This window comes from Apteryx rowi, unplaced genomic scaffold (genome assembly GCF_003343035.1).
Source record: "Apteryx rowi isolate R43461 unplaced genomic scaffold, aptRow1 scaffold_528, whole genome shotgun sequence".
NCBI lineage: Eukaryota > Metazoa > Chordata > Aves > Apterygiformes > Apterygidae > Apteryx > Apteryx rowi.
The window spans coordinates 186,707-213,346 of record NW_020450792.1 but is presented as its reverse complement, the minus strand read 5'-3'; the positions used below and the strand labels follow the sequence as shown (position 1 = coordinate 213,346).

The 26,640-nt window shown below is 39.6% G+C and overlaps 1 protein-coding gene across 1 annotated transcript in view; it reads right to left on the bottom strand.

The window, feature by feature from the left end:
• Nucleotides 1-26,640, bottom strand: part of MSRA (methionine sulfoxide reductase A) — a 297,336-nt gene that overhangs the window by 145,436 nt on the left and 125,260 nt on the right. The window contains exon 3 of the mRNA XM_026080621.1: nucleotides 3,471-3,590. Within this exon, the coding sequence (XP_025936406.1) occupies nucleotides 3,471-3,590 (120 nt within the window). The remainder of the gene's footprint in view (nucleotides 1-3,470; nucleotides 3,591-26,640) is intronic.

The window sequence follows — 26,640 nt, the reverse complement described above, 5'->3', positions numbered from 1 at the left end:
ACATCCTGGGTTGTCTAACGCTGGCCAAAAATGGTGTATTTATGTATTGGGCTAATGCACCGAAAATAGCTCAAAATCCTTCACCCACTTCAGAATGCCTTTTCAGATTTTCGTCTGTATGGTCGTCACCATGAAATGTAAAAATAATTTTCCAGCGCTGCATTCATAAGCTTCAAAATAGCTCAATTATCTCTTAAACATCAATTTAACAAGGCAATACCACATCAACTGATAGAATCTTCATAACAACCCGTCCCACATCTGAATAGGATAACACTAATCTGACCCTTCCAAGCAGAATCAGGACTTTCCTACCTCCACAACAGGCAGTTGAATTATGTTACTCTTCAAGGCTTACGAGGTTGGAGGTTTGCCCTTAGAGGCATAAATTTTCATAAGTTACCAAACAACATGCTGCAGCAGTATAGTCACCAGTTGGCCACTGTAATAGAAATGGTGTCCCCCTACTTAGCTTAATATCAGGTCTGCAGATGACCTTTGCTTACCAGCTGAGCCCATCAGATGAAGATAATGGCAGAAAACTGGAACACTAGGGGTGTGGAAAACAGACCTGAATTCATTTGACAACCACATAACATTTTCTTTCAAGACCATATACTACAACCATGAAGAAGACATAAAAACCCTAAGCTTTTTCTTGTTAGCCATATAATATTTTACTCAAAGGCAAAAGAATTAATCTAAATAGTGAATCAGAATATCAAATTGAAGACAATATGCTCCAAGTCTCTGTCTCAGTAATTCCTCAACTACCATGTATTTAAACACAGATGCTAGTGCCAGGCTACTTTTTAAGATCAATTATATTTAAGGTAGTTCACTCTACAGAGAGGTCTCCAAATAAGATGTTATTTACGATGATTATGGAACATCCTAAATACACAAGAACAGAAAAACCTTGAATTAGTTGCTCACACATGGGCATTGAGTTACATCTGAGATGTCCAAGGGTATCTGGGACCTCCACAAAAGCTACCAGATATGGCTATAGAATGGCAGGTGACTCAGACATCTCAAATGGCACTAAACCCAAGTTTAGGCAACTGAACCAAAAACCACCATAGGTTGAAATGTTTTGAGTGAGCTTAATGTGGGGAAAAGAGTAAACCCACATCATTTTGCCTAAAGTCTAGCTGGTGGTCTGCCTTTGGAAGGGGCACTAAATGTTTAATCCAAAGCATAGTTGCTCCTTTTCCTCAGAGCAGATTGCCAGGATGGTGCTGGACTAAAATAATTTTCCAGCACGGATTTCTCAAGACTGCACAGGTCGAAAGCAAAGCTCAAAGACTTGCCAAGAGAATACTGTTTAGGTGGCATGGATGTCCCTCCTAGAACTGGATTTAAAGAAAATGTCTATTAAGCATTTACTATGGATATGACCTTGCCACAACAGATGAAGCAATCACAGATAGTGCATAACTGAAGTCTACTGATTTCATAAACACCATTCTTCCCAAGGAAAACTATGGCAGCCAGAAGCAGCCAGATGGTAATATCTGAGGAGGACTTGTGAGAACTCTCCCTAAAGAAATTTCTAAAAGGTATGTTCAAAAATGAAAATAATTCTGCCAAAAAAAAAAAAAATCAGAATAAAATCAGAATAAGATAGGGCTAGGAGAAGCTAAGTAGGAAGAAAAAATTAGCATGCAGAAATCAGTAAACTCTCCAATTCAGCTCAGCTGCACAACTAAGAAAAGAAATGTGTAATGCATACACATCCCATTTATGTTCACGGAGACAAGGTTATGAAGTATGTGCTTATCCTTCTGGATATCTCTAACAAAAAAATCCTCCATTGTCCAGTATCTGGAGGTATATAAACATCCACAGTGCAAATGTGCATAAAAACAAGCACTAGAAAAATAACCTCAGCTATGTTTTTGCACCACAAATCTAACGGAAGAACTATCAGCAAATAGAATTCAAAGCTTTCTTCCCATTTCTTTTTTCCAGCTAAATAAAATTAAATTAGGATGGAAATAAATTCCTTACTATTTAATTACCATTTTTTATTCACCATTTATGAAATACCATGCATAAAAAGCTTCAAAAAGCTCTCAGAGTATCTCAGTCAAATGCAAAGCACACAATAACATGGACCCATTCCGAAATATAAAACCAGCCTATATTGCACAGAATTAAGGGACAGAACCCTTTTTCTGCTTCCCTGGTTATACCTTGTCCTCTGTTCACATCTCCTCTTGGCCAACAGCCAGCACTATCTTCAGAGAAACGCTCAATTTTCCATCATAACTGTCCTCCGTGTACTCGATCTGTGAGTGTGTCGGGAAAGAGAAATTGTATGGCGCATCCCTATTCTATATAATCAATCTAATTATTTAATGCCCGGGCCATGAAACAGAGAGGGCAAAAATTGCTAGATAGGGAAGAGACCATATATATTCATAAAAATACTACAGGGAAATGATGAATCGAATCCAAAGTATAAGAGTGTGGAAGTATTAAGAAGTATGGATCATCTGAATAAATACGACAGGTATCACTGATCCATCCACTGCTGACACTCCTCCTTGTTACCCTGCTTTCCAGGAGCTGTAGGTATCTACGAATCAGTTAATCCTAAAGGCATGATGTTCTTTATTTTGTCTGAGATGTTCTGAAATTTCAGTTACACTAAATATTTACATTCGAGACCACGCATACTACTAAGAGTTACCATAGGAAATTATCTTTAAATCCATATATTTTCTTTAGCATTTATAAGGCAATTTCTTATGAGTTCAGCATTGTCTATAAAGTATCACTTTAAAACATCTCTTTTCACACTTTTTACTATATYCAGAAAGTTTCTGCATCTCTGGGTGCCTTGCAGCACTTATCCACAGTTGCTAAAGTGTCCGTTATTTGTTTGCGCTGCTGAACTTTTTACACGCCTCCTCTCAACCCCAGGTGACAGATTGTCAGTAAGAATGGTGCAACAACTTCAGCAGTTGGCATAAAAAGTGTTAACAAGAAAATAAACAGAAAGAAAACCTCTAAGCTGTTCTCCACCGGTGAGCACAGGAAAGCACGAATTTGCTTTAGCAGCAACATTAGTCAGTTGGCTGCCAGTGGCTCTATGTTTTCGATCACAGAAAGAAGCTGTAGTGGGTTATTCGAGGTGTTTTTATAAAGAACGCACTTGCATAAGTTGAAATAGAATCCATTTCCTGAGGATGTATAAAACAATACAAAAAGCAAAGAAAATACCAACCTTGTATTTTTTAATTTTGCTCAGAATCTTTGGGCATGCATCAACTCATCAGTTAGCAGGAGATGACAACGGGATGGAGATACCACCGCTTTCGCTACAGTTTGGACTGCAAGGTAAAAGTTCAGTATATACCCTGTCTCTATAGTTACTGCAGTCAATCTTATTACTCTTCAGTGTTGTTCATAATCTGCAGGATTTTAATCACAAAGCTTAAAAAACAAAGAGAAAGACTTACCTGAGCAGATTTCTTTGTAGGTAGGGTTCGGGGTATATCCTCCTGCATAACCCACTTGAGTGGAGTAGACTCCTTTCTGTCTCCAAAACTTCCTCTCAGCTCCCCAGAAACAGCCCATACCTGAATTTTGCACGAAGTACATAACATTATGTCAAAATCTGATCAATACTAAATCACTCATTTGCATATTAATTGATATAGCCCGTACTGGAAGTAATGGCTACAATTGGCATGTGGTTGAATGTTTCCCAAGATTATGCATGCGGTAACTATGCTGGGAAATGCATTCTGCATCAATGAACGACTCAAAGAAAGCTTTATTTTAATAATGCTTCTGAATATGAACATATTACAGAAGACAAATCCTATAAGGGTTCAAAGGTCCAAAGTGAATCCTCATGCACATAAAAAAAAGTTACTTAAAAGGCAATCGCGCATACTTGTACAGCACCATTTTTACTTTAGTTGATTAGCAAGCTGTCAAAACACAATAATTTGTAGTAATGGCAAACAGTTRTTTAATTTTCTGCTCTCAGGCATATGCAGTCTTTAAAGGTGGCAGCAATAATGGATTAAATTATATGCTATACAGGAGGAAAAATGCTTTAGTTTAACAATTTATGCATGCAGATACTTGATGTTCAGACAAAATTTAGGTATTCATTCACCCACATGGCCAATTATCAAAGGATAGCAGATCCTCAGCGGGTGTAAATCAGCAAAAATCTCCTGGTAATAGCGATCAAGGGCATTACATGAATGCCAGTGAGAAGGAATAAACAAGACTAAAATTCACAATTCTCTGATGGCTTAAATAGCGAAGAGACGTTGGTTACTATTTGGAGGGCTCTCTAGAGCTGAAACATGTCATGTACCCTCTAGTGTTATCTAGCTTATCCCTGATTATGGGCAACGTATTTTCTCCTTCAATGATAATTTACTTCCTTTTCTTATTCCCATACTAAAATATTTGAAATAAAAGGCAGTACAAGATAAGCTAAATATCAATTACGCTTAGAAATCAATGACCCGTGCTGGATTTTCTATTGATAATAGCGCAGACATTTAGGGTTAAAAAATCACAGAAGTTTTCCTTTGAAGTACAACCAAAAGAACAAAGCAGTCCCTTCTATCAACTATGATGGCTCAAAAAGGCATATTCTTTCTTTGAAACTTCAGATATTAACTTCAAACAAAAGTAACTTATTTTGACCAACTCCTGCCTCTGTTTCCAGTTGTAATGCACCAAAAATATAGAAGTAATGACTCAGATTTCTCCTTCTAATTCAGGTGTTCAAGCAAGGCGCATAAATTAGGATCCTAGCCTGCTTTTGGAGACCCTGGAAAGAGGCAGGCATCTCCTGAGGACAATGTGGCCCACAGGAGTTCTAAATTGCTGATCAGATTATAGTCATTCTCCCTTGGCTACAGAGATAGCTAAGGCTATTAGGCTTGGGGTCCTCAGTTAATTTAGGCTGGTGGCAAACTGCTCTAGGACCTCTCTTACAATTCCCTCTCTGTTTTGCAAAAAGAACAATTGAGAATTCCTATCCAAGAGAAGTTTTTCAGTCCCTCACCTACCTAATAGTGATTTAAACTAGAGGGTATTCCTTTACCTGACACTATTATCTTATCTCAAGTAAAGTCTAGGGTGTTCTCCAGTAATTATGCCCCAAGGTCTAGTCAATTGATAGATAATCTGGTGAGACAGGTTTTATGCATTACACTGCTTATGCTCCATGATACAACCAGCAGTTGTGGTCCCATCGCTATTTAAAACAAAAACGTGACTAGAGCACATCGGGGATCCCTGATGCTCAGGTTTCCTTCCCGCAGAAGTCAGAGCACATAAAAGGGGGGTAGTACATGCCCAGGTCTCATCCCAATAGGGAGACAGGGCACGGGTGGAGAGGGAGCCTAGAGCAGTGACCTGCGAAGTGCTCCCTGGTCCGCAGTGGACACATACTTTAGACACAGCCTTTGAGTCTTTGACCAAATAATTATTTAAAAGTATATTTTTAGACATGCTTCTATATACCTACGTACATGCAAAAGGGTGTGTATGTAAAAACAGGTGTGCACGCAAGTTCCTTGCAAAAACATTGCATACAACCTGCCAAAATTCTCATCTCCAATAATCTTAATAATTTGAAACATGTATGCAATATTCATTAACACCACTTTAATATCAAGGGTATGTAAATTCTTGACTCTTTTACACAGGACCTGCATATGGTAACAAAGTTCAGAGGCAAATGAAAGCATACACAACTTGGGGTATGAAGGCAAATTTCTCTTAAAAACAAAATTGAGCTTCATTATTCCTGTTTGCAGTTCTTTATTCCCCACAGCCAATGCTAAAGATGTAGCTAACTTCTGACTACTTGTTCATACTGCTTTATCTACGAGGACATTTTGGAGGCATTACAGAATTAGACTGTGATGAACAATCTTGAAAAGTGCATCTGATTTTGCCAAAGTCAACATAAAAGAACACATCATTTTTAAAAATCATGCCTGGGGCAATTGTTTAATTATACAGAAGCCCTGCTGCATATGAAGTCCATCACAGGTTCCCAAACATGGTATTTTCCATTCTATTGCAAAGCAATAAAAAGTTAGGAATACAGTTTTTCTATGGCCAACCAGTCTTCTGGAAGAGCCTTCATTCCTTTTGATAATCATAACTCATGTTGTCAACAAAAGAATATTTTATCTTTCCATATGCAACTCAAAAACAGGGAGGAGGCAGGAGCAGTCTGCTTAAATCTCATCTATCTGAAGTTTAGGTATTTAACCATGTACCCTGCCCAGACRATAACACATTTTGCTTATTTTTTAGGACTGCCTAAACTTGGAAGTTCCTAAATTCATTAGGTCTTTCCCAACTTACCATAAAAGTTTCCATGCAACTAGACAGTGGTCACTAAAACATGTTGTTTGAAAAAACAGGTGCCTTGCAGCAGCTTTCTTGTGATCAGGTTTAGGAGGATGGCAGAAGAGGTCAGCAGAACTCATTTAGAAGTGGGCAGATTTAGGATATTAGACCATTTCTGAGGATGGCTTTTGTTTTGTTTTGTTTTTTTCCCCCCAGTGGTAATGCATTTAAAAATGCATTTTCCTTCCAGTTGCAGAATCTGAAACCCTAAAATATCCCCCTTCCACCTGAATGATCTGTGTACTAGTCTGGGCTGAGAATCCCTCCTCCCGAGTGCATAGCAGCTAAGCTTAGCATTGAAAGACAGAAAGCATTCGCCATTAAAATATTTTAAAGTCTGATTTGTCAGGGCACAACACACAAAACCTCCTCAGGCTCTGTAGAGCGCTGAACCTAGGACACCCCCTCTCCGGAAGGGTGTTCAAACCTTTAAAATATTGTTCAAAAGGTCCCTAAGTTCCATTATATGTCCATYGTAAGAGGAGGGTGAGGCTGCTTGGATCTCAAGCAGATGGAGTGCCCAACATCTCCTCTGTTCTCAGGGGACAGGAGAGGCATCCGGTGGAAGCAGCTGGATCACACTTTGTCAACACTGAAGATCCCCAGGTGGAGAGAGAGAAGGACCTGCCTTAGAGAGAGTGCTTTCTTTCTGCAGATGTTTTCTGCCTCTTTCTCTGTCTTTGGCATCTGAGAAGTATCTTTAATTTTATATTGATGGTTCTTTGTGACACTAAGAGCTTTACAGGAAGGACACAGTAGCCAATTTATCAAACTCACATTAGTTGGACAAACATGCCAATTTGGTGGTGAGTGAGCAATTTCATCCACACTTAGGAATAGTAGAGACCCAAACGCTTTCCAGAACACATTCCTGCGCCGCTCCACACCTGAGCGCAAACTTCTAACCCAAAGTTATGGACACCGCACAAATTCAGGTTTGAGTTCAGACACATGCATCAAGATCAAACAAGAAGTGCTCGTTCTTCTCCTATTTATTTCAAGAATTTTAATGACTGATAAATCCCTGACTCCAGTGCCTGAAATTACTGACCATCAGGGTAGTGGCCACTGACTCTCCTTGATCAAGAACCATTATTTAGGTCTCTCTCCTTGATAGCCCTCTCCGACCTGTTGCTTTGACCAAATGACCTACATCCTCATCATGATTTCTTGCACTTTTTCTTCTCTGTAACCAGTTTATGTCTGGATTCCTTGTGCCCTCCTTCCTCTGAGAGACAGACGCTTTATTCCTTTGGCGAACTGTACTCATCATTTCTCAAGTATGTGGGCACTTTGCACAAACAATAAATCTTCACATCCACGAAAACGGATAAAATTGAAATCTTTGTCATAATAAAAAAAAAACCCTGCTAGTAAAGGGACATAATTTACAACAACACAATACTAAATTGCTTTCCACTGTATTAATACATTCAGCAGTTGGTGTTTGTTATTCTGCTAAAGTGGTGCCATGTTCTAGGGAGAAACTGTCACAAGGAGAGAAATACTAAGAATAAAACCCCACATAATATTCCTGAGTTATGATATTAGCTCATAAAATGCCTATTCCTCAGAGCACTGACTGCCTTAAGCCATGTTTAACATGAACAGAGATTACTGAAATGGGGGGAAAAAAATCTCAGTTAAAGGCTTCAGACATTCTTGTAATCCAAAAAGTTATCTTTCCTTAATTATTACTGCTCTAGTAAGAAAACTGAAGATGTTCCAAGTAATTAGATACAACACAGAGGAAAAAATACAGTATAGAAAAAAGAAATATAGAAGGGAAAGAAGCCACTCATGATATAATTTGAAAGTAGAAAAAAAAGAATGTGATTTTGAACTATTCATGAAATAATTTACATAATCCCCTGTACTGGTTAAGTGAGTGAAGCTCTAGAGCTAGACAGACAGCATTAGGAGGCATTCCTAAGAGAAGGGATTAAAAAAAAAARAGAGAAATACTGGGGAACATACTTTTAAACCCAAAAAAGTGTAATTTAAACATAATGGGTTTTGCAGAAGACTATTTAAACATTGAAGATATTTGTCACCTTTTAATCGCTAATTTGTAAAACAAAAACTATTCTTTCAGTGATGGGTTTTGACTGACTCTCAATTGGAATTTCAAAAGGCATTTAAAGATTTTACGCTTTTGAACTTCAAAAACAAACAGATTCAAATGGGAATCTTTAAAGGTTCATTCATCCTTATAAATAATATTAATCATACAATTTGGAAATAATTGCTAATACCTCTATTCCTTTCTAGCATCTACAGTCATTTTGTCAGACTGTTCTCTTTATTTATACATGTATTTGTATCTTCTGAACAACTCTTTTTGTACACAGCCTCACACTCAGCAGAACATGTGTTTCCATAGGCAACCCAGATCATTTGCATATTTGCAAAAAGGAGTTAGCATAAGCTGAAGCTTTTCTCTAAAATAATGAAAGCAAATGTTACTCCGATAAGAGAGATATACATCTCATTGTTAAAAATAACCTTTAATAATTTTGCAATTTTCATGAAGATAAACTGAACAGAATTGAACCCCAGGTGTTTACTTCCTTGTGGGATGAATAGCTTTAAAGACTATGTTAACTGTACTGACTAGGTCTCCATTGACTGTAACAGGAGCTCACACATCTAGGGATTAATTTATTTGCCTAAACAAAGACATCCAGTGCCACTTGAGATGCCTTAGGATATCCAAGACATCTATCTACACAAGGCTGACATAAACGACACAGGACTCAGGAGAGACACGTGACCAGCTTGAATGGCATCCCAAGGCCAGGCTCTTGCACATCTCCAATGTAGCTAGTTACATATTTTAAGGCAAGAAAAATGAGTCCATGCCTCATATACAGGCATGGACACCCCTTCTCCAATGCGTGTTCCCATCACATCTTTCAAAAATAATACTCAGATTCCACGACATAAATTCAGATTCATGATTCTATGATGTCAACTGGCACAAATGGGAGATTCACAGCAAAAGTGTATTCTTGATCCAAACTGAAACCTAATAAGATGCACCCATTGCGTACTAATTGAAGTCTATGAAGTTCGGAGCTCCACAGATGCCAAGGGAAGCTGATGCCTCTGGGAATCTCAGCTTTCCACTTAAACTCGGAGAAGGCATATTGTTTTTACATCCATTCTTTATATACTGGTTAATTTTTATATTTTCTCTACAACATGCACATGTTTACGGTATTCTCATTCACGGCGCATTCTTTTTAACACAGCTTTGCCTCCTCCTTTAACTTCGTGGTAGATCATTCTCCTCCGAGCAGCATCAGGTGCATACACAACCAGACGCCTGCCTGACAGCTCAACGATCTATCACTCCCGCCAGCCTTATTTACAAGCGTTATCTCTCCCCTGCCCTCCAAGCAGCTCAACAGGACATCCACAGAATCAGAGGACTCGTTTTCTCATATCCTGACGAATGAATGCATTATTTCCACGGCATGCCAAGTCTTTGCTGGCCCACAGCCTGCAATCCCTACACCTTCACTTCAAGGCACTTTTCCACGCAGCAGATTAAGAAGCTGTTTCAATGCCAGGCAGAGAGCGAGGCTTCATTGCAGACGATGAACTGTAAAGGCTATGCATCCTGCTCCTCCTTCTGTTAGCAGGATTTTAGAATGTATGATTGCACAGAACAGGGGAAACTCTCAGTTTTAAATACACGCTTTTAGAAAAATAAAACTTGCTGAGGGAACAAAGAGCAACGTGCCCTGGAAACCTCTTCCCTAACCCCAGATCAGCATAAGTCACCGGACAGGATCTATCCAAAGCTCAGCAGCGCACAAGACGGAGGAGACCAGCTTTTGTGCCAGCTCATGTTCTGAAACCCTCAAAGCAATGGCTCTGCCAGCTGCTCAAATGCTACAGTACCCAGCCAAAAGTAGCTGGGGGCACAGGCTGCTCCTATACATTGAAGCAGTAAAGGACAGCCAACGGTGCATCCCACAGGTCTACCTCAGTGGATCTTACCCTCGCCAACATCTCTCYGGGAGGAAGACACAGCTGCCAGTACCCCCGCTTCTCTTGGCCAGTATGGGATTTGGCACAAATTTCGAATGCGATTTTTTTTAGTTACCTCTATAAAATCTGGAGAAGCCTAGGAATTGCTCAGCTGCTTGAACTGAAATGATATTTTTCCCCAATTGGAAGGGATAAATCAAACCTCAGCAAGATATACATGCATATAATAATGCTCATTACATACATTTCCACCGAATGCTAACTATACATGATTGTTCTTTTCTCTTATAAAATATTGTGTAGTGCAGTTGGTACAGCTGATTGATTGAAGTCAGYCCAGCTACTGATATTTCCTAGTACTGAGCCAAAGAGATATTCATGCTGTGTGCACCCAAATTGCAAGGACCATTTTTTGTACTTTGCAGGTTAAAGTGGGTACCCTGCCTTCTCCCTGAAATGTCAGGCAAGACCTCGGTATGTACCATCATGTTCCCATTCCCTCCTTCTCACCCAAAGAGAACATGGGCATGGCAGCAAGGCAGCTGTGATGTGATCCAGCAGGTCTCCCAGTCCGGATGATCAGGAGATCAGGACATCCTGGCACCCCACGAAGAACACCCACTCTGCGGTCTACACACAGCTGCTGTGTCCCTGGTTACAAGAACCTTCCTTGAATTTACGTAACGCAACAGCAGCAGAGTTCCAGAAGGTTAAATTTTGTTCTCTGCAGGGAAATACGCTGGTCTCTTTGACTTTACTGTGATTCTGGACACCACTCCAAAAGTAGTGCTGGATCTCAGAATCACATTTCAAGTGAATGAACACGTCTTTGTCAAATACATTCACGCTGCTTGTGTGCTTACCCAATGGTTAATAAGGGCCTGAAAATCTAAAATGACTAAAGCCTTGTCCTCATAGACACCAAGATCAAAACAGAGCATGAATTACCCAAGAGGCTGTGTTTTCATTCCTTTCAAACTCCTGTTGAGAATCTGGAAGGAATTCCAGATTCAAATGTAATGTTATCTATCTTTTACATAACACCGGAATATGTAGGATGCTTTGCTGAGCCATCTGGATGGATATAGGATTAATGTTATCAATCGGGATTTAAAATAAAACTGTATTATTGATGTCTTTAGGGATTTAACGTGCAGCAACCACAGAATATTTGAGCAATCACAGAATATTTGAGATCACTGGAAAACAATCAACTAAGAAAGGGTTGGGAAGAATATAAAAAAAAATTGAAATGGAGAACAAGTTCAGCTGAAAGAAATAAAATTCCTGATGACAGATGGCATTAAGCGGATGATCTTCCTAGATAAGCRTTGGCTCTAATGCTACAACAGGGTTGATAAATATGTTGAACAGCTTGCCTGGGGCAAGTCAAACAAAGCCCTCGGCAAGAAATTTAAAATGCAGTTTGCCTAACAGAGCAACTAAAGAGGAATTTCTTGGCTCGCCATTTTGCCAAGATGTGTTCTGTTCACACTGCATGAATTCCCAGAGAAACTGTTGGGTTTGCTTCTTTTTCCATAGGAGAAGCAGAAGCCTCATGTTCATTCAAATTAACAAATGCCCAGGCAATTCATTCGTGCCAGTATGGTAGCTGCTGACATTCAAAGTGTGTGTGCGTGCGCATGTGTGTATATGTATGTATGTTTGCATAAAATCTGCACAACAGATTAGAATTATTGCAGGAGGCAAAGGATAATATCATAATAAAAAAGGAATATTTTACTGTCAAGTGAAAAACTGCCTTGTTTTCAATATGAAAAATATGTATAACATGCATAACATGCAGGTATGACTTTTGGAAGACCCTATAAGTCAACAGCACCCACACTGGGAAAAGCAACATAGATAGACCAACAGACAGATAGATAGATAGACAATGATTCTTAAAATCCATTTATACAACCCATCATAAAAGCATGTTACAAGTTATAAACAACAAAAAGCCAACAGTATTTCAATAATTTGAAGCCAACGTCAGAGATGTTAATAAGGCACAAACCATAGCTACTCTGAATTTCACAGTTACAGTAGAAGAGATCTCAGATACTCCTATTTAAATGCAATTCTGATCTTAACCAGCAGAGAGCAGGGACATACACGCCTCGGTGTAYTAAAGTACTCTCAAAGATGGCCCTACCCTCTGCCTCAGTATTCTTTCCCCACCCAAAAGAGAGCAACATTAACATATAAACCAACTTTATCCTGAAGGCCAACAAAACTGTATTCTGGTGAGTCCTCATGCAAAGAAAATCCCACAATTAAAATCCTCTCTTGGAAAACTTCTTTCAAAAAACGCTGATCTGAAAGACTGTCATCACACACTGGAAAAGAATACACAGAACCAGCAGAGGCCAAATTTCCAGACCTTGGAGATATGCACCAAAACGTCCCCATAGCTGTGACACCTTTTCCTGGCAGAGCCGGGATGCGGTTCGGGAGGTAAAGGCTGGCTCACCTCGGCTCTAAACCATCAGAGCCAACACCGTGAATTGCTCCCAGAGGTGAACAGGAAGAGAAGTAGTTCACGGGAGATTGAGGACAGCCAACGACTGCTGTAGCTCCACCTTTCTCTGCAATCTTGGGGTACAGACATTATTCTTAATGACTGTTCCGCATCAATTTGTTCTGCATTAATCAGACTCGGCACTTTCTTAATGACGAGAGAAAGGTTAAAAGGAGTGGGAAGTTGTGCAAGGTTCTTCATTAGGCCCCAACATAAACATACAGGTCACAGGCTTTACGTCCCGGCTCCCAAAAGGACACCAACATGAGAATATGCCATAGGAGGAAGCCTGGCAGCAGCTGTTTGGGCTTGGGGAACTGTGTTTCCTGCCTCCTATAAAAAGCAAATACTTAAATACTAATTCACACGCATTTAGCTCCTTTCATCCAAAAACATCAAAGCATTTTGCACACAATAATTAAGCCTCACATGAACTATAATTTATGAATTTTTACTTGAAGTACTCCACAACTGAGGTATGAGTGATCCCAAAGCAAAGAAGCACTTTCGGAAACATCCAAGAATTCCAACTAACAGGTCTTTGTTTAAAATGTTTCTTTTTCAAGCTGCAACTACTGCGTGATAGAAACAGTGCTTGATAAAATTCTGTATTTTCTAACTCTTTCCTTCCTGTGTTTTGGTTGATTCATATTCTACAGCAAAACTTTGTCTGGATAAAAAGTTGCAACTTTCATCTTACTCATCTTTTGCCAGTAGAATATAGCTGTAACATAGTAATATGAAAAATAAGACAAAACAAAGAACTGTCTCCAAAAATACCGAAAATATATCTGAATATTATGATTKCTTTGAAATGTTGAGCCAAATATACCAACCGGTGACCAGCCATTGATTCCATTACATTTAGACAGGTGCAGAACTGGTAAAAACGGGATGAGAAGAAGGCTTCAGAAGTTCAAAACTGAATGCAGACTGTAAAAGATCTTCTCTCCAAGGCTTCTTTCTATCAGWAGTAGCATTACTATTTTCAACAGCACGGCACATAAAAGCCTTCGTCATGGAATTGAGTCCCATCATGTTGGGTTCTGGGTGCATGGCACAAGTGCAGAACAAAACAGCAAACTCCCAGAAAGTTTAGTTCTCTACTCATGGGGCCATTGGGATAGGTACATTCCATAAATACGAAAGAGAACTGGTACTAAGTGTACAATTCAGGAATTGGAAACCAATAAATACCTGTTTTCTTTAGTGGTTGGGGATTTTGGAATATGCTGAGTGGATGTTCATCCCTGGGAACAATGCAGCATCATTGCCCACGAAGGTGCAAGTTTAACAACTGAATCAYGTATAAAGCAACATTGCACTAAAAATGGGTATGACCAGCAGAAAAGAAGTGCTGTTCACAAAGTAAGAACACTCAGTCCTTAAATGCAAAATATTTGGATTAAAATTGTAGGCATCCATGTCATTTCATTTCATGATTAAAGAGCAGTCCTAAGAAGTACTGTAGGCACCTGATGTTTCTTGGCCACATAGATGATGACTGAAGTACCCCAAGGACACAGAAAGGAATTTGTGACAGAAAAAAAGAATACCAGGGTTTATGGCCAAAATTCTGTCTCCTTTAACTTTTTGCTTGTTTGAATTTTTCTTACAAAATAAATAATTGGATCAATAAAAATGTGATGTGTATGAATAAAAGCAGCATGAGCTCTTTGCCCATCTCTGAAGTGCCCAAACATGGAAGCAAGTCTTAATCTGAATTAACACAACAGAATTTCCAAGGATACAGTTAATAAAGAACACATTATGCCAGCTTGTGTACAGATAAGTTCAGTCTAACCATTTTTCTATCTCACAACTTTGTCCTTGCAAGAGGGGACTAGTTTCTTAATATATCACCTTTCAAAAGTCTGTTAGGGATAAAAAGAACCTCTGGGACAACAACATGTGAAAGGGATTGAGAAAGGGCTACATGGTCCTATCATCAAACTGATTATTTGCTTCATTGCATGGCATCACATTTTTATTTTCAGTCATTGATTTGAGGCTTTCAAATCATTTTGTGATCTTCCTTTGCTCTAAGCATTCCAGCACTTCGCACCAGAGATTCATTTTAGATCATCCTCGGTCATTTGACACACTTTAGTGCTCTGCTACTCAAGCAGAACTTGATGTACACATGAAATAAGAGATGTCATCAGGGCCGTGTAATCCATTTGAATTCTCTCAAAACTGCGTCTTTCATATAAATTCAYCTCTGCGATAATAGCAGTGCCTTACCCTTGTTTTGTGAAAATCTCTGTAATCTATTGGCAACCTTTAGGGAGCTTGAAATCAACAGAAGCAAAACCAAATATATTCTACTATTATAAAAGCAAAGCACCACAGACATTTTGTTAYGGGCAGAATAAGAATCACTTTTAGGGCTGTGAGGCAGAAAATAATAACTTGTTTACAAAGTTAGTTTGCTGCAAAGAACAGAAATCTTGCCTTTTTTTTTCCCCTTTTTCGATACCTATTGCTAAGTTAAATTAACTGCCATAGACACATTCAGAAAAAGCAATCTCATATTACTTATTTTATTTATAAACTTAGATTTTAGACAACAACAGAAAGCTGTAGGCACCCTGACAATTATTTAAACTTACAATCTATAATTGCTCAGGAGCACAAAATAATTACGTTCAAATAACAAGCCGAGGCAACAAACAGCCCCTTAGTCCTCCTGTGTTCCCCAGCTCCACAGAAACATACTCTTACCCATTTCCAATAAAAGCCCTAAATAATAAACGTCTTCTGAGTGTGCCTAGAAGATCATTAAAATTAATCTATTTTGGACCAAAGCTGTCCTTACTGGAAATATAGAATTTCCAAGAGTTATTCTCTCATCTGTTTGTAGCCAATAAAATTTTGGTATGTTCTCACTTGCAAAGGAGAATAACTTTCCTATCCACCCTCAAAAAGACAATTAATCAAAAAAATACCAGAGAAGATTGCTATAGAAAAACTAATTTATATCCAGAGGAACAGACAGGGGCCAAATAGATAGGTGGTTAGTCATTCACCATTTATGCAGCATTTGACGTGCGCTCATTCCCCCAAAACATGGTATGTCACTGCTGAAGATAAAGCAACTATAATAAATGCTTCGGCAGAGGGTCTGTACTGCAGTGATGGCTCGGCATGGGAATAGCCATTACGCACAGTGAGGTCCATGACCTCCGCATGGCTTTCTTAGACATCTTCTAAAKGTCCTGTACGCCCTGGATGTGGTTAGCAGACTATTAAGCAATAGGGCATGAGGAGGCACCCAGTCACCTGCACCTTGGTGCTACTCATACAGCCTAAGGGCTGTAGTTGCATGCTCCTGCCTTAAAAGATCGTCCATGTAATCTTGATGGTGGCTTTTGGGAGAGCCTCATAATGTGATATAGACATATGCATGGTTATTTGTTAACGAAGCACCAGGACAGCTGCATGGCAGCCACYTGCGGTGGCAATCCCCCCCCCTTTAACAAGAAATCGGATGTGGCCATCGCATAGCATCTCCTTGAATAAACAGGGAGAGTTACTTTTGCACGCAGCAGAATCTTATTTTTTCTCTGCAGGTTTTCAGTCGGCAATTATTAAAACAAACCAAACCAGCATTCCCTCTGTACTCAAATCAAAAATCAGATTCCCACAAATCACTACCGTACCTGTGTTCTGCTGTCCGGAAAGTCAAGCAGTAAAGCGTACGATTAGACATCGGAGGTATGTGAACTGCAAACGTTAGTCCTGCTGCCCATTATACAGGCTGACCTAGGTATTGTACTCTGCGAGGAAACAGAAGGGCTCCACAGAAGACAGGGGATGCCTTGGTTCACATGCTACAACAAAGACTAAACAGGAGCACTGTCTTCACCTTCTTTATCCTGCTCATTATTTTCAAGACCATTATCCTGCATCCCCGTAAGCTGATGTACCTGCTCTTTCGAATTGCCTCAGACATAAATAATTACACCTCTAATCATCTTTGCATTTTTTTCCGGATGCTTTGGCTCGGTATGGTGTTTTTTTTCCCCCAGAAAGGGAAACAAGACACAATATAACCTCACACCATTTTCACAGGTTTCAGAACAGATAGAAGTCAGCCTATGTTTTGGGGACAAGGTCTAGCAGAGGTCAGGGCTGTCCAGCCTGCCAGCACCGTGTCTCTGCTGTTACGCGTTTCAGAGCAGTGCAATAGCTGTGATATCTCACAGACAAGCCTGAGATGCAACAGAACGACTACTGAAACGGATGGTAAAATAGCTTAAATAAACCGTGCTCAGACATACTTCCGAATGTATTTTTGGATAACTCCAGTTATCCAACTGGGCTTGGATAACTTAGGTACCACAGACATAGAGACAGGACTGTGTTGCCCCAGGGGGGAAGCAACAACACTTCCCTCCGCGCTGTGGCTTCAGCCCACCAGGCTCCCACGTACGGAGGCGCAGGCAGCTCCGAGATCCCTGCCAAGCTAGACGTGCATCCAGCAAGAGCCGCTGCCTATTTCGGCAGCATTCACTGTGCAATCAGCCATTTTGCCTCCCCCGGGGAAAAAAGGAAAGACGGTATTTTTGTTGTCGCTGTCGTTGTTTTGATGCACACCTTCAAGAAGGTTACGTGCCGTTACTGCAACGCRTATCAAGTCTGGGAAATCCTGCCCTGATTCACCATCCAGCAAGAAAAGACTCGCATGCATCTTTCATTTATTATTTCTCATTACAAATCTCTCTCAACGGGGCGCTAACGACAGCCCTGGCTTCCATTTGCACGGTTTTCGACGCCGTTTCCAGCGATGGCGCCCCTATTTTCAAAACAGCACAGAGCTATGTGACTCCTAACAGCTTTAATTAATTAATAAGAGAAAAGCAGTTAAAGATGATGCGATATGGCAGGTGATAGCATACATATGTGATATATATGATATATTGCATACAATATACTATACAATAAGGATCCACCTGACCCAGTGCCCTATGTCCAACAGTAGGCATCAGCAGGCATTAAGAGAAGAATAAGAAAAGAGCAAATACACACAGTACTTGTCCTGACYACTGTCCCAGTCTCTGGCTTTAGTCAGAATACCCCGAGCCTGATACCGTTTGTTTAATGAATAACTCCCAGTGGATCTCTCTTCCAACTATTTCTCCTGGCTCCATTTCAAACCGAGAAACCTTTCGTATGCAGAAAATCCTTTGGCAAGGAAATYCAGAGTCTTTTATTTGATTCCAGCTCTTCTGATTTATTTTGAAACYGGCTCCTACTTGCTTCACTTGACGGCCCCTACTTCCCACACTGGAAGATTTTCTGCATGATCAATTCCCTTTTACATTCCCCATGCCTATCATCATTTTTGTAGACCTCTCATATCTCCCTAAGCCATCTTTTTCACACCGAATACTTCTAGTGTACCCAGTTGTTCCTCGTACAGAAGTTTCTCCATACTTGTGATCATCCTTTTTGCCCCATTCCGAACTTTTTTCAGTTCTTCTATATCTCTTCTGAGAGGAGCGGAGCAGAAATGCATAGAGTATTCACAGCGTGGGAAAACTATGAGTTTATACACCGGCATAGTGCTGATTTCTGTTTTGTTCTCTTTTCCTTTCCTATTCCACATTCCACCAATGGGCATTGACAGGGAGAAGAGTTACCATCTTAGGCATCAGTTAAAATACTTATATTACCCTCCTAAAACTGTGTATAACAAGACAGTTCGGAGCCAAATACAACTGATGAAGTCATCAGCAAAGTGTCTTAGACTCACAGCAGACTGCGGCCAGAGAGAACACAACTGGTTGAGGTTCGAAAGACTCATATAGCCTCAGGTTGCAAACAACGGAGCAATTGTGCAAGCTCCAGCACAGGCTCCAAAACATTTTGGATCAACAAAGTACCTTGAATTCTTGGGAGATTATTTGTATAGAGTCAATAAGACCGTTAAAGCAATAATACTGCCTCAAGCTACAAACCCTTTTGCTTTACCCTTGGGTTTGGTCTAAAGCACGGTAAAGCATAAATAATTGTAGTCTGGAACAAACAGTTGGAGGTGATCAAGATTACTTTTAAAATAAGTTAACTTTAACTCAAGACTTTTAAAAAGTCTAGCATAAACATATCTTATAAAGATACAATTTCCAGCCTTGTCACAGACACCAAGGAATTGGTGCCCTACTCAAAAGTCTGTTGATGAAAGCAAAAAAAAAAAAAAAAAGAAAAGAAAAGAAAAAAGGATAAAGAAGATATTGGTCAGCAACAGAAAATCCATATGAAAAGTCTCCAGTTATATGCAGTCTCCTTTGCCTGAAGGCACACTACTAGAACAGGTAAAGCTCAGGAATATTCCTGAATTCCTCACAAATGCTAAATTCTCACACTGTTGTCAGCTCCGGTTGGCTGAGTATGTCTGTATCACATTCACAGCCTGGCCTCACTTATTCATGTATCATTGCTGTTCCTTATTTCCAGGTTATTCCACAGTAAGAGGTCTAGGGATTTTAAAGGGAAGCTAAAGCTCTGAAATAGAAAGCATGATCAATAACCGTGTTCTTCCATTTAGCGTGGAAAACACATTTCACCTATGGCACGAAGACATAATTTCTGATGGGTGAATGTGTGCACATACACTTTCAATTTAGGGTTTCATTTCAAATCTGTGTCAGCCCGTAAATGCGGTGCTTTTAGAGTACAAGGCAAAGGGTATGGACTGCATGCACTGGGGCATGATGTGAGAGCACAGCAGGACATCTGAGGATACGAGACCTGCTAGGAGAGTATTGGGGGACAGCATAGGACCAAGGGAGTGAAATCTAGCTGTGCTTCATAGAGCGACTTGGAAGGAGTGGTGCCCAGAACGAACTACTCCCAGAACCACGCGCAGCACTCATCTCAGGGGAAACGGATTGGTTCTCTCCAGAAGACAACCTGGGAACAAACTAGCATACACATAGTAAGGATGAACAAAAAAGAACCCAGGCAGGAATTTCTGCAGTAGCGCAGATATAAACGTTGCTCACCATGGCCAAACAGMACACCCCGCAATGGTTTGTAGAGGGACTGTTTTAGCTACCAAAACCTAAGATCAGTCATTCTCCATCTRTAAAACACACCCAGATCTTTAATGCAGTAGTCCAATAAAATGATCTTGGTTTCACTGGTTGTCACAAAGCAAAGGAATTGATACTGTCTTTATCTGCCTCAGAGGATGAACGCGTTCACACTTGAGTCTGTGTCTAACCATCCTGATGCCTAAACCGCTAAGTCTGACACTGAGTTACTCTCATCTCGCTGTGCAGTTGGACTATATATAGGTACTGTCAAAGATCTGTCTGGAGCCTTGGGCTGCATCGAGCTAGTATAAATAAGACACAAAAGATGGTGCTAACAGTATATAAAAAAGTGATATGGTTGACAACAACATCCAACCACATCACCCTTTCCATACCAGAAGAACGAGTCAGTAAAAGTTGGATGACCATTAGCCTGAGTTTGCAGTGAGGCTCCATCTTATACCTTTGGATACAAAGAAAGACATCGTACCCTTTCTACAATTATGCACCTTTATATTTTGTACCTAATTACAAATACATTTCAACATTTCATTCAAGTTACATCCTTTTTACTTGAATGCGTGACTGCTACTACATAATTCATAACATGATTCTCAATAATTTTCAGTCAAGGTTCAAGCAGAAATGTGTCACACTAAGATTATATTATTTATGAGCATAATGTTGGATTTAAGCCAATGATACACCAATAAATTTTATCTCAAAGCCTGACATATTGCATGCTGTTTTCCCTGGCTCACAAACAAATAACTACGGCTGTTTCAAAATTACTTACAGTTCAACTGAAATCACAATTTTTTTGCGATTAGTTCTTATCTTATTTGAAAATCTGATCATATTATTTCTTTCTCTTAGATATTGATGTGTATTTTTTTCTTCTTCTCTAAAGTCTGTCCTGAATGGAGAGCAAAGCCAGGTGGTATCTTAGAACAAAAATCTTGAACAAAATTCTGTCTAAGCCTCTTAAAAGGGGGAGTTTTCACTCTCTCCTAAAGACAAAAGAGTTTTGTTTGTGGTCCAGAATAAGCAGACAGAGAGCTYGTACTAGTGAACACAGCCTGCCTTTGGAAGTAATCTTAATAATGTGGATATTACTCTAAATACAAGGGTAAATAATGTATCTGGCATATACCGGGACGTAAATGGTTCTGCTGGGAATACTCAAGAATTTAGAGGCGATTCTTCCCACCTAACTTCACTTAAAATATAGGCCTCTAGGGTGTGCTTCAGCATGCAGGCTTAAATAATGGCATTTAGGTCTCTATAAACAGGTGTTTTCAGGTGACAAAAGGTGTCAAAGCTCCCATTACAGTCAGTGGAGATCCAGGGCTCAGTTCGGATGCCTAAATAAAGGTATCTYGTGCCATCTAGGATGCCCGACGGAGCTTGCACAGGACTGGCATGGGAGTGACATATGAAAAAAGACAGACTTGTGTCCTTGGAAGCTGGAGATCAAGGACAATCAAGATGTAACAAATGTCACTTTAAACCAAAGTCTGGGCAGCTGAATCCTGCCCTGCTGACGAGCTTTCCATTAGCTGTAATAGGAGATTAGACACCTAGCTCATATATAGATACTTACATGTTACATATAAATGTAGATGTCTTACTCTGTACATTAAATCCTTAAACACAGGGGATACATATAGTTGTATCTGTCATTTTGGATGCCCACCTGGCTTTCACTTGCTAGTTCAGAAGAGCATGGATCTCGCAGAAGACCTGTATCATCACTGTCAGCCCCATGTGGACATCCCAAATGTCCTAGGACACCTCAAAAGGCATGGAACACCTATATTTATGCAAATGAATCAATTCCCCCTAGTCTAAGCTAGTTGCTCAGATACTTTTTGTAGTCAGTGAGGAGAACTAGGCACCTATATAGAGTGATTCATTCCTTTTAAGAGAGCTGTTATGAACTGGCCTCCAAAAGTGCCTCTATTGACTAGGAAGAAATTCTTGAAGACCACCTCACATGCCTAAAATTTACTGAGATTAATTCCAGCCCGATTGCTTGAAAGGACCAATGAAATCAATATAAAGATTCCATTTGAAACCCCCCCCCCCGGGCTTCAGGAGCATTCCTGAGCAAGATTTTATAAGCAACTGAAGATTTTTTTAACTCAGATTTTAAGCAAAATATCTAAAGACACCTTTTTTTGAGATCATCAGCTTCATTTCATGAGAAAAACTCTTGAAAATCACATCCTAAATTATCTCCAACTGAGTAACCCTATATTAAGTAACATATATTTTCTATGTAGGACCCTAACCTCTGTGTCTCACACACCCAACTCCAGAATTGTCAGTCTGTGACAAGTGTTGTAAAGATCTATCCATTAAGATCCGTAAAGAACACTGATAATACTTTGTGAACGTCACAGAATGTCTAAAATTGTCAAAAACAACACAATTTTATCCTTGCAAAAAGCTCTTTATATTTTTTTCCCTCTGCTGTTGTAACTACTGACCATCAGCACCACATTTTTCATGGCTGAATAGAATACAACATCACCGTCCTGTATGCTTTTTATTATGTCATCATGCTGTATGTTTTATGAACAGGAATCTAAGGACAAATTCTGCTGGTAAACGTGTAAGTGTGTATACCCAGGCGTATAAACAGACGCACACATTTATCTCCCACAAAGCAGCCTAAATCTGACGAGGGCAGCCTCTAGTCATTAACAGGATAATTTACTCCTATTTCAAACTTAAACCAACTCAGATCGATGCCAAGCATATGTTCATCCTAGTCACTGATATATTCCTATTTATCATTGGCAAGAAAGATACTTCTCTGCCAGGCGTGTGCATCACTAGGTGCTTCGTGCCGGCTTTTTGCATAGAACATAAAGTGTATGCTAGAGACAATTTCTGCCACTGGATATCACTGAGCCCCATCCCCAAAACCATGAAGATCAGCTATGCATCTTCTACTCATTTTGGTGGAAGAGTCCCAAAAATGTAATTAGATGGTTGTTTTCAGGTGGGTAATATTGTCTGAAAAGCTGCAATCTGATTTCATTTTAAAAAACCCAGGCTCTGTGCTAATGGGCAATACACACTGTAAGTGGAAATCCACACAAAGCTAAACTCTTCATCACCTCAAGAAAGCTAAATTAACATCAACAAGTCCCTGATGGAGAAGGACAGATATTGTGTTCGAAGGCCACATTACTTTTGTTTTCAGAAGCAAAAAGAAAAAGATGTGTGGATCTTTTGAAATAAAAGAATGCTACGAAGGGTTCTGCTGATCAAGGACAGCTTTCACTTTGCATGAGGGATATTTTATTGTCCCTTATTAGTACTTCTATATGTCAGGAAATGTCCTTGGTAAAGACTAAGCGGACTGTAGCATTTCGTATTTATCTGGATCTGTCTCACCCGGTGCTCTGCAATTTGCCATTTACGCTGCTACAAACTTGGCATACAATGCTATCAAATCAGAAGGCCAGCATTTAACACACAACGCCTCGGACACGCTGCAGGACAAGAGCAATTGAATATTAAGATTTTTATTTTTAAAAGGAAACTTCTAACCTGTCCTGGAATTACACTCATTTCTGTGTTTATTAACTTATTTTGCAACAGGCTTAGGGGAAATTTTTCAGATCTGGGCTTCCCTTGTTAGACTCCTAAATCTTCATTTTTATGTAAAAAGAATAAGCAGTCTCATCTGGAAGTCTTCCTCACAAGTATGGTGGGATCTGACCATTTCCAACCTTTAAGATACTTTCATTTAAATCTCTAAATAAAGCTGTAGGAGACAATATTCAGCTTTCGAATGTGTCTTTTTGGCTTAAAACTTGCTTCTAAAAGATCAAGGTGAGTCCAGCTTGCCTCCCTATTCCATCAATAAAATTCCCACTAGAAGAACACAGCCTGAACTGTTTAACAAGTCTGATGGTTTGGAGAGCCTGTCAATATGGCTTATGGGCTTGTTCTGAGGATAAACTACGGTAAACTAAGCTTGTAAACTTGTAAACTATCAAAACTATACTAAACTATCTATACTAATAAATTAAAGAAAGAACATTCCCTGGCAATTGCTTTCCAGCTGTCCTATCACCTGAAGGTTTGACCAGTAAACCAGAGGCATGAAACTTTGGGCAAGATTAAGAGGACCAGGATGTTTAAGCACTGGTGGCAACAAGTAGGAAGCAGGACTAGATAGCGGAGGCAGGGAAGCAAACTGTGTTTCAGTTCTCAGAAAGAGGCACAACAAAGACTCTGGCCATAAGTCAGTATTAAAAAAAAAGAGAGATAAAAAAAGGAAAATGTGAAATAAGACTATATTCCTTCAACAAACATACTGCAAAGGTAAGAATAGGAACATAATTTGCTTTAGGGACACAGCAGCATTCCTTTAGGCATCTCTTTTTCTTATGCAATGTCTGCAACATTTTTTTTTCCTCATTCCAGAACTGCAGAAAGTTAGGTCTCCATGTTTACACCACCTCGTGAACACAGGACAGCTTCAACACCTCAGAGCTTTACAAATCCACCCAATTAGTACGCTTCCTTCACTTTTCCAAGATGCTGAAAGAGAATTAGCATGAGAAACATGAATACCTTCTGGGAGATGTTCCCTCTGGCTCTCAATACTTCCACAACGTGATCCTTGTAACATCTGGTAATGTTGCTGTAGATGTTTCTCCTACAGTTTGGGTCACAGCACACACACCTGTTTCAACATCATGAAGTCTTATATTCTCTTCAGATAGAGATATAATAATACCTTCTGACATGTGTAGTATGGTTTAAAGTTTCCTTCCTCTTCTTTGAGTAAAGAACCAAGAAAAATTGTTTGATTTTTTTTTTTTTACTATCTACAGAAAAGGTGTTTTCTCTTGGCGGCCAAACTTTGTTTCCTGTAATCTCCTTCTCCCAGTGAAACGAACAGAGCTCATGATAAAAATAAAGTGAAAACTGAGTTGGACCAAAGGCCTTCCTAACACAATTTCTTTTCTGACAGGGGCCACCAATAGGTGTTTCAGGAATGAATAAAAGAAACAAACACAGAAGGATCCATTCTCTATTATGCCATCCCGGTTTCAAGGAATCAACATGATAAATAAGAAATACTGTTGTCAGTCATTACATTCACCTGCTGATAATAACCTTATTGAGAAGATTAATCCCATGAGCATTTTTTAAGGCAAAAAAAAAATCTTATTCCTTTTGTTCATCAAGATTTCCCAAAGATCAGTCAGATCTAGAGACTGCTGTAAAAGGTAAATACATGGTCAATAAGGTCACTGACTTCTGAACTGGGGTATTTCTAAAAAGAAAGGGTTTGGGCTCTAATATATGACCTAAATGACTTGTTTTGGTAAATCATCAGAGCTATATTATAAAAGGACTTCACATTTGTTCTGAAGATTATTTAATTCTGTCAACATAGTCTACAAATACTTTAAATAATGTTCTGAAGTCCATTGTTGTGTGACAGTAAAAGGAAGTTTCTTCCTATCTTTATGTTCATAGATAAGGGTTAAGGAAAATGCTGGTAAATGAATCGTCTGATTGAAAGAGAGGTCTGAAATGCTTCTGGACACAAGCTTAGATTAAGACCTTGGGAAAACCCTCTCTTTGCAAAATTCTGCACATGGTAAGCGTAGTGTGAAAACTTGAACCTTGTCTACTCTCTTGGCTGGGGTTAGAAACTGGAAAAACTGTTCTTGCACATGAATATGACAAATAGCTAATCACTGGTTTTGAGCGGATCCCTTAAGTCTCAAGACCTGCTACTCAAAAAATTCTGATAAAGTCTTTTAAAAATCTTGCGATTATGGGACCATGTAACGACTTACACTGGAGAACGCTGTGGAACGGTTGCCAAATACATCTTCAGGGATTTAATTAGGAGTCCTATGACTTTCAGCTAAAGGAGGTAGCCAAAACATTCTGTACAAATGTCTGAAGAGGAGGAACGCATCACTAAGAAATCCAACTGGAAATGATTTTCCTTTAGTTGACAAGTTGCACTGACCGAGCCTTTATTGGCAAGGGTTGAACCATCCAAGAGCAGGCCTCTTCTAAGAAATTTAGCTTTACAGCAGTCTGAGCCTAATTCTCCTGCAGGTCCTGCGATACCGCACTGCAGAGGAAGGGGCACAGCAGAGGCAGCTGAGGAGGCCGCAGGCAAAGACCGAGAAACCAGGACTTCCCTGGCTATGCCGGGGCTAACCGGACAATCTTGGTGAGATCCTGCTTTAGCTTTTCAATGACTTTTAGAAGCAGCAGAAATTGCGGGGAATGCATCGGCTATCTCAATAGGACATAATAACCTAGGCAAAGTACAACAATAATATGGCTCTATAGAATTACTGGAACATGTTGTTGTCTAATAAGTGCAGAGCATAAGGTGAAGAAGCTTGGATCCATCTGCCAATTCAGAAATGTCTCTAATTAGCTCTTATCAGTTACCTAACATTCTACTTCTGGCTATATTTTGTTTACATGAAGAAACCAATTATCCCATTACTAGCCCGTATATGTCAAGCAAATATAACATAATATAGTTCTATATTTTAAAAGTGTAATAATCAGAAATCTGAACTATTGCCAGATTTTACTGAACTAAATAAGAGCTCTTCTACGAATGCACCGTACACACAGTGCTTCCTCTTAGAGGAACAGCCT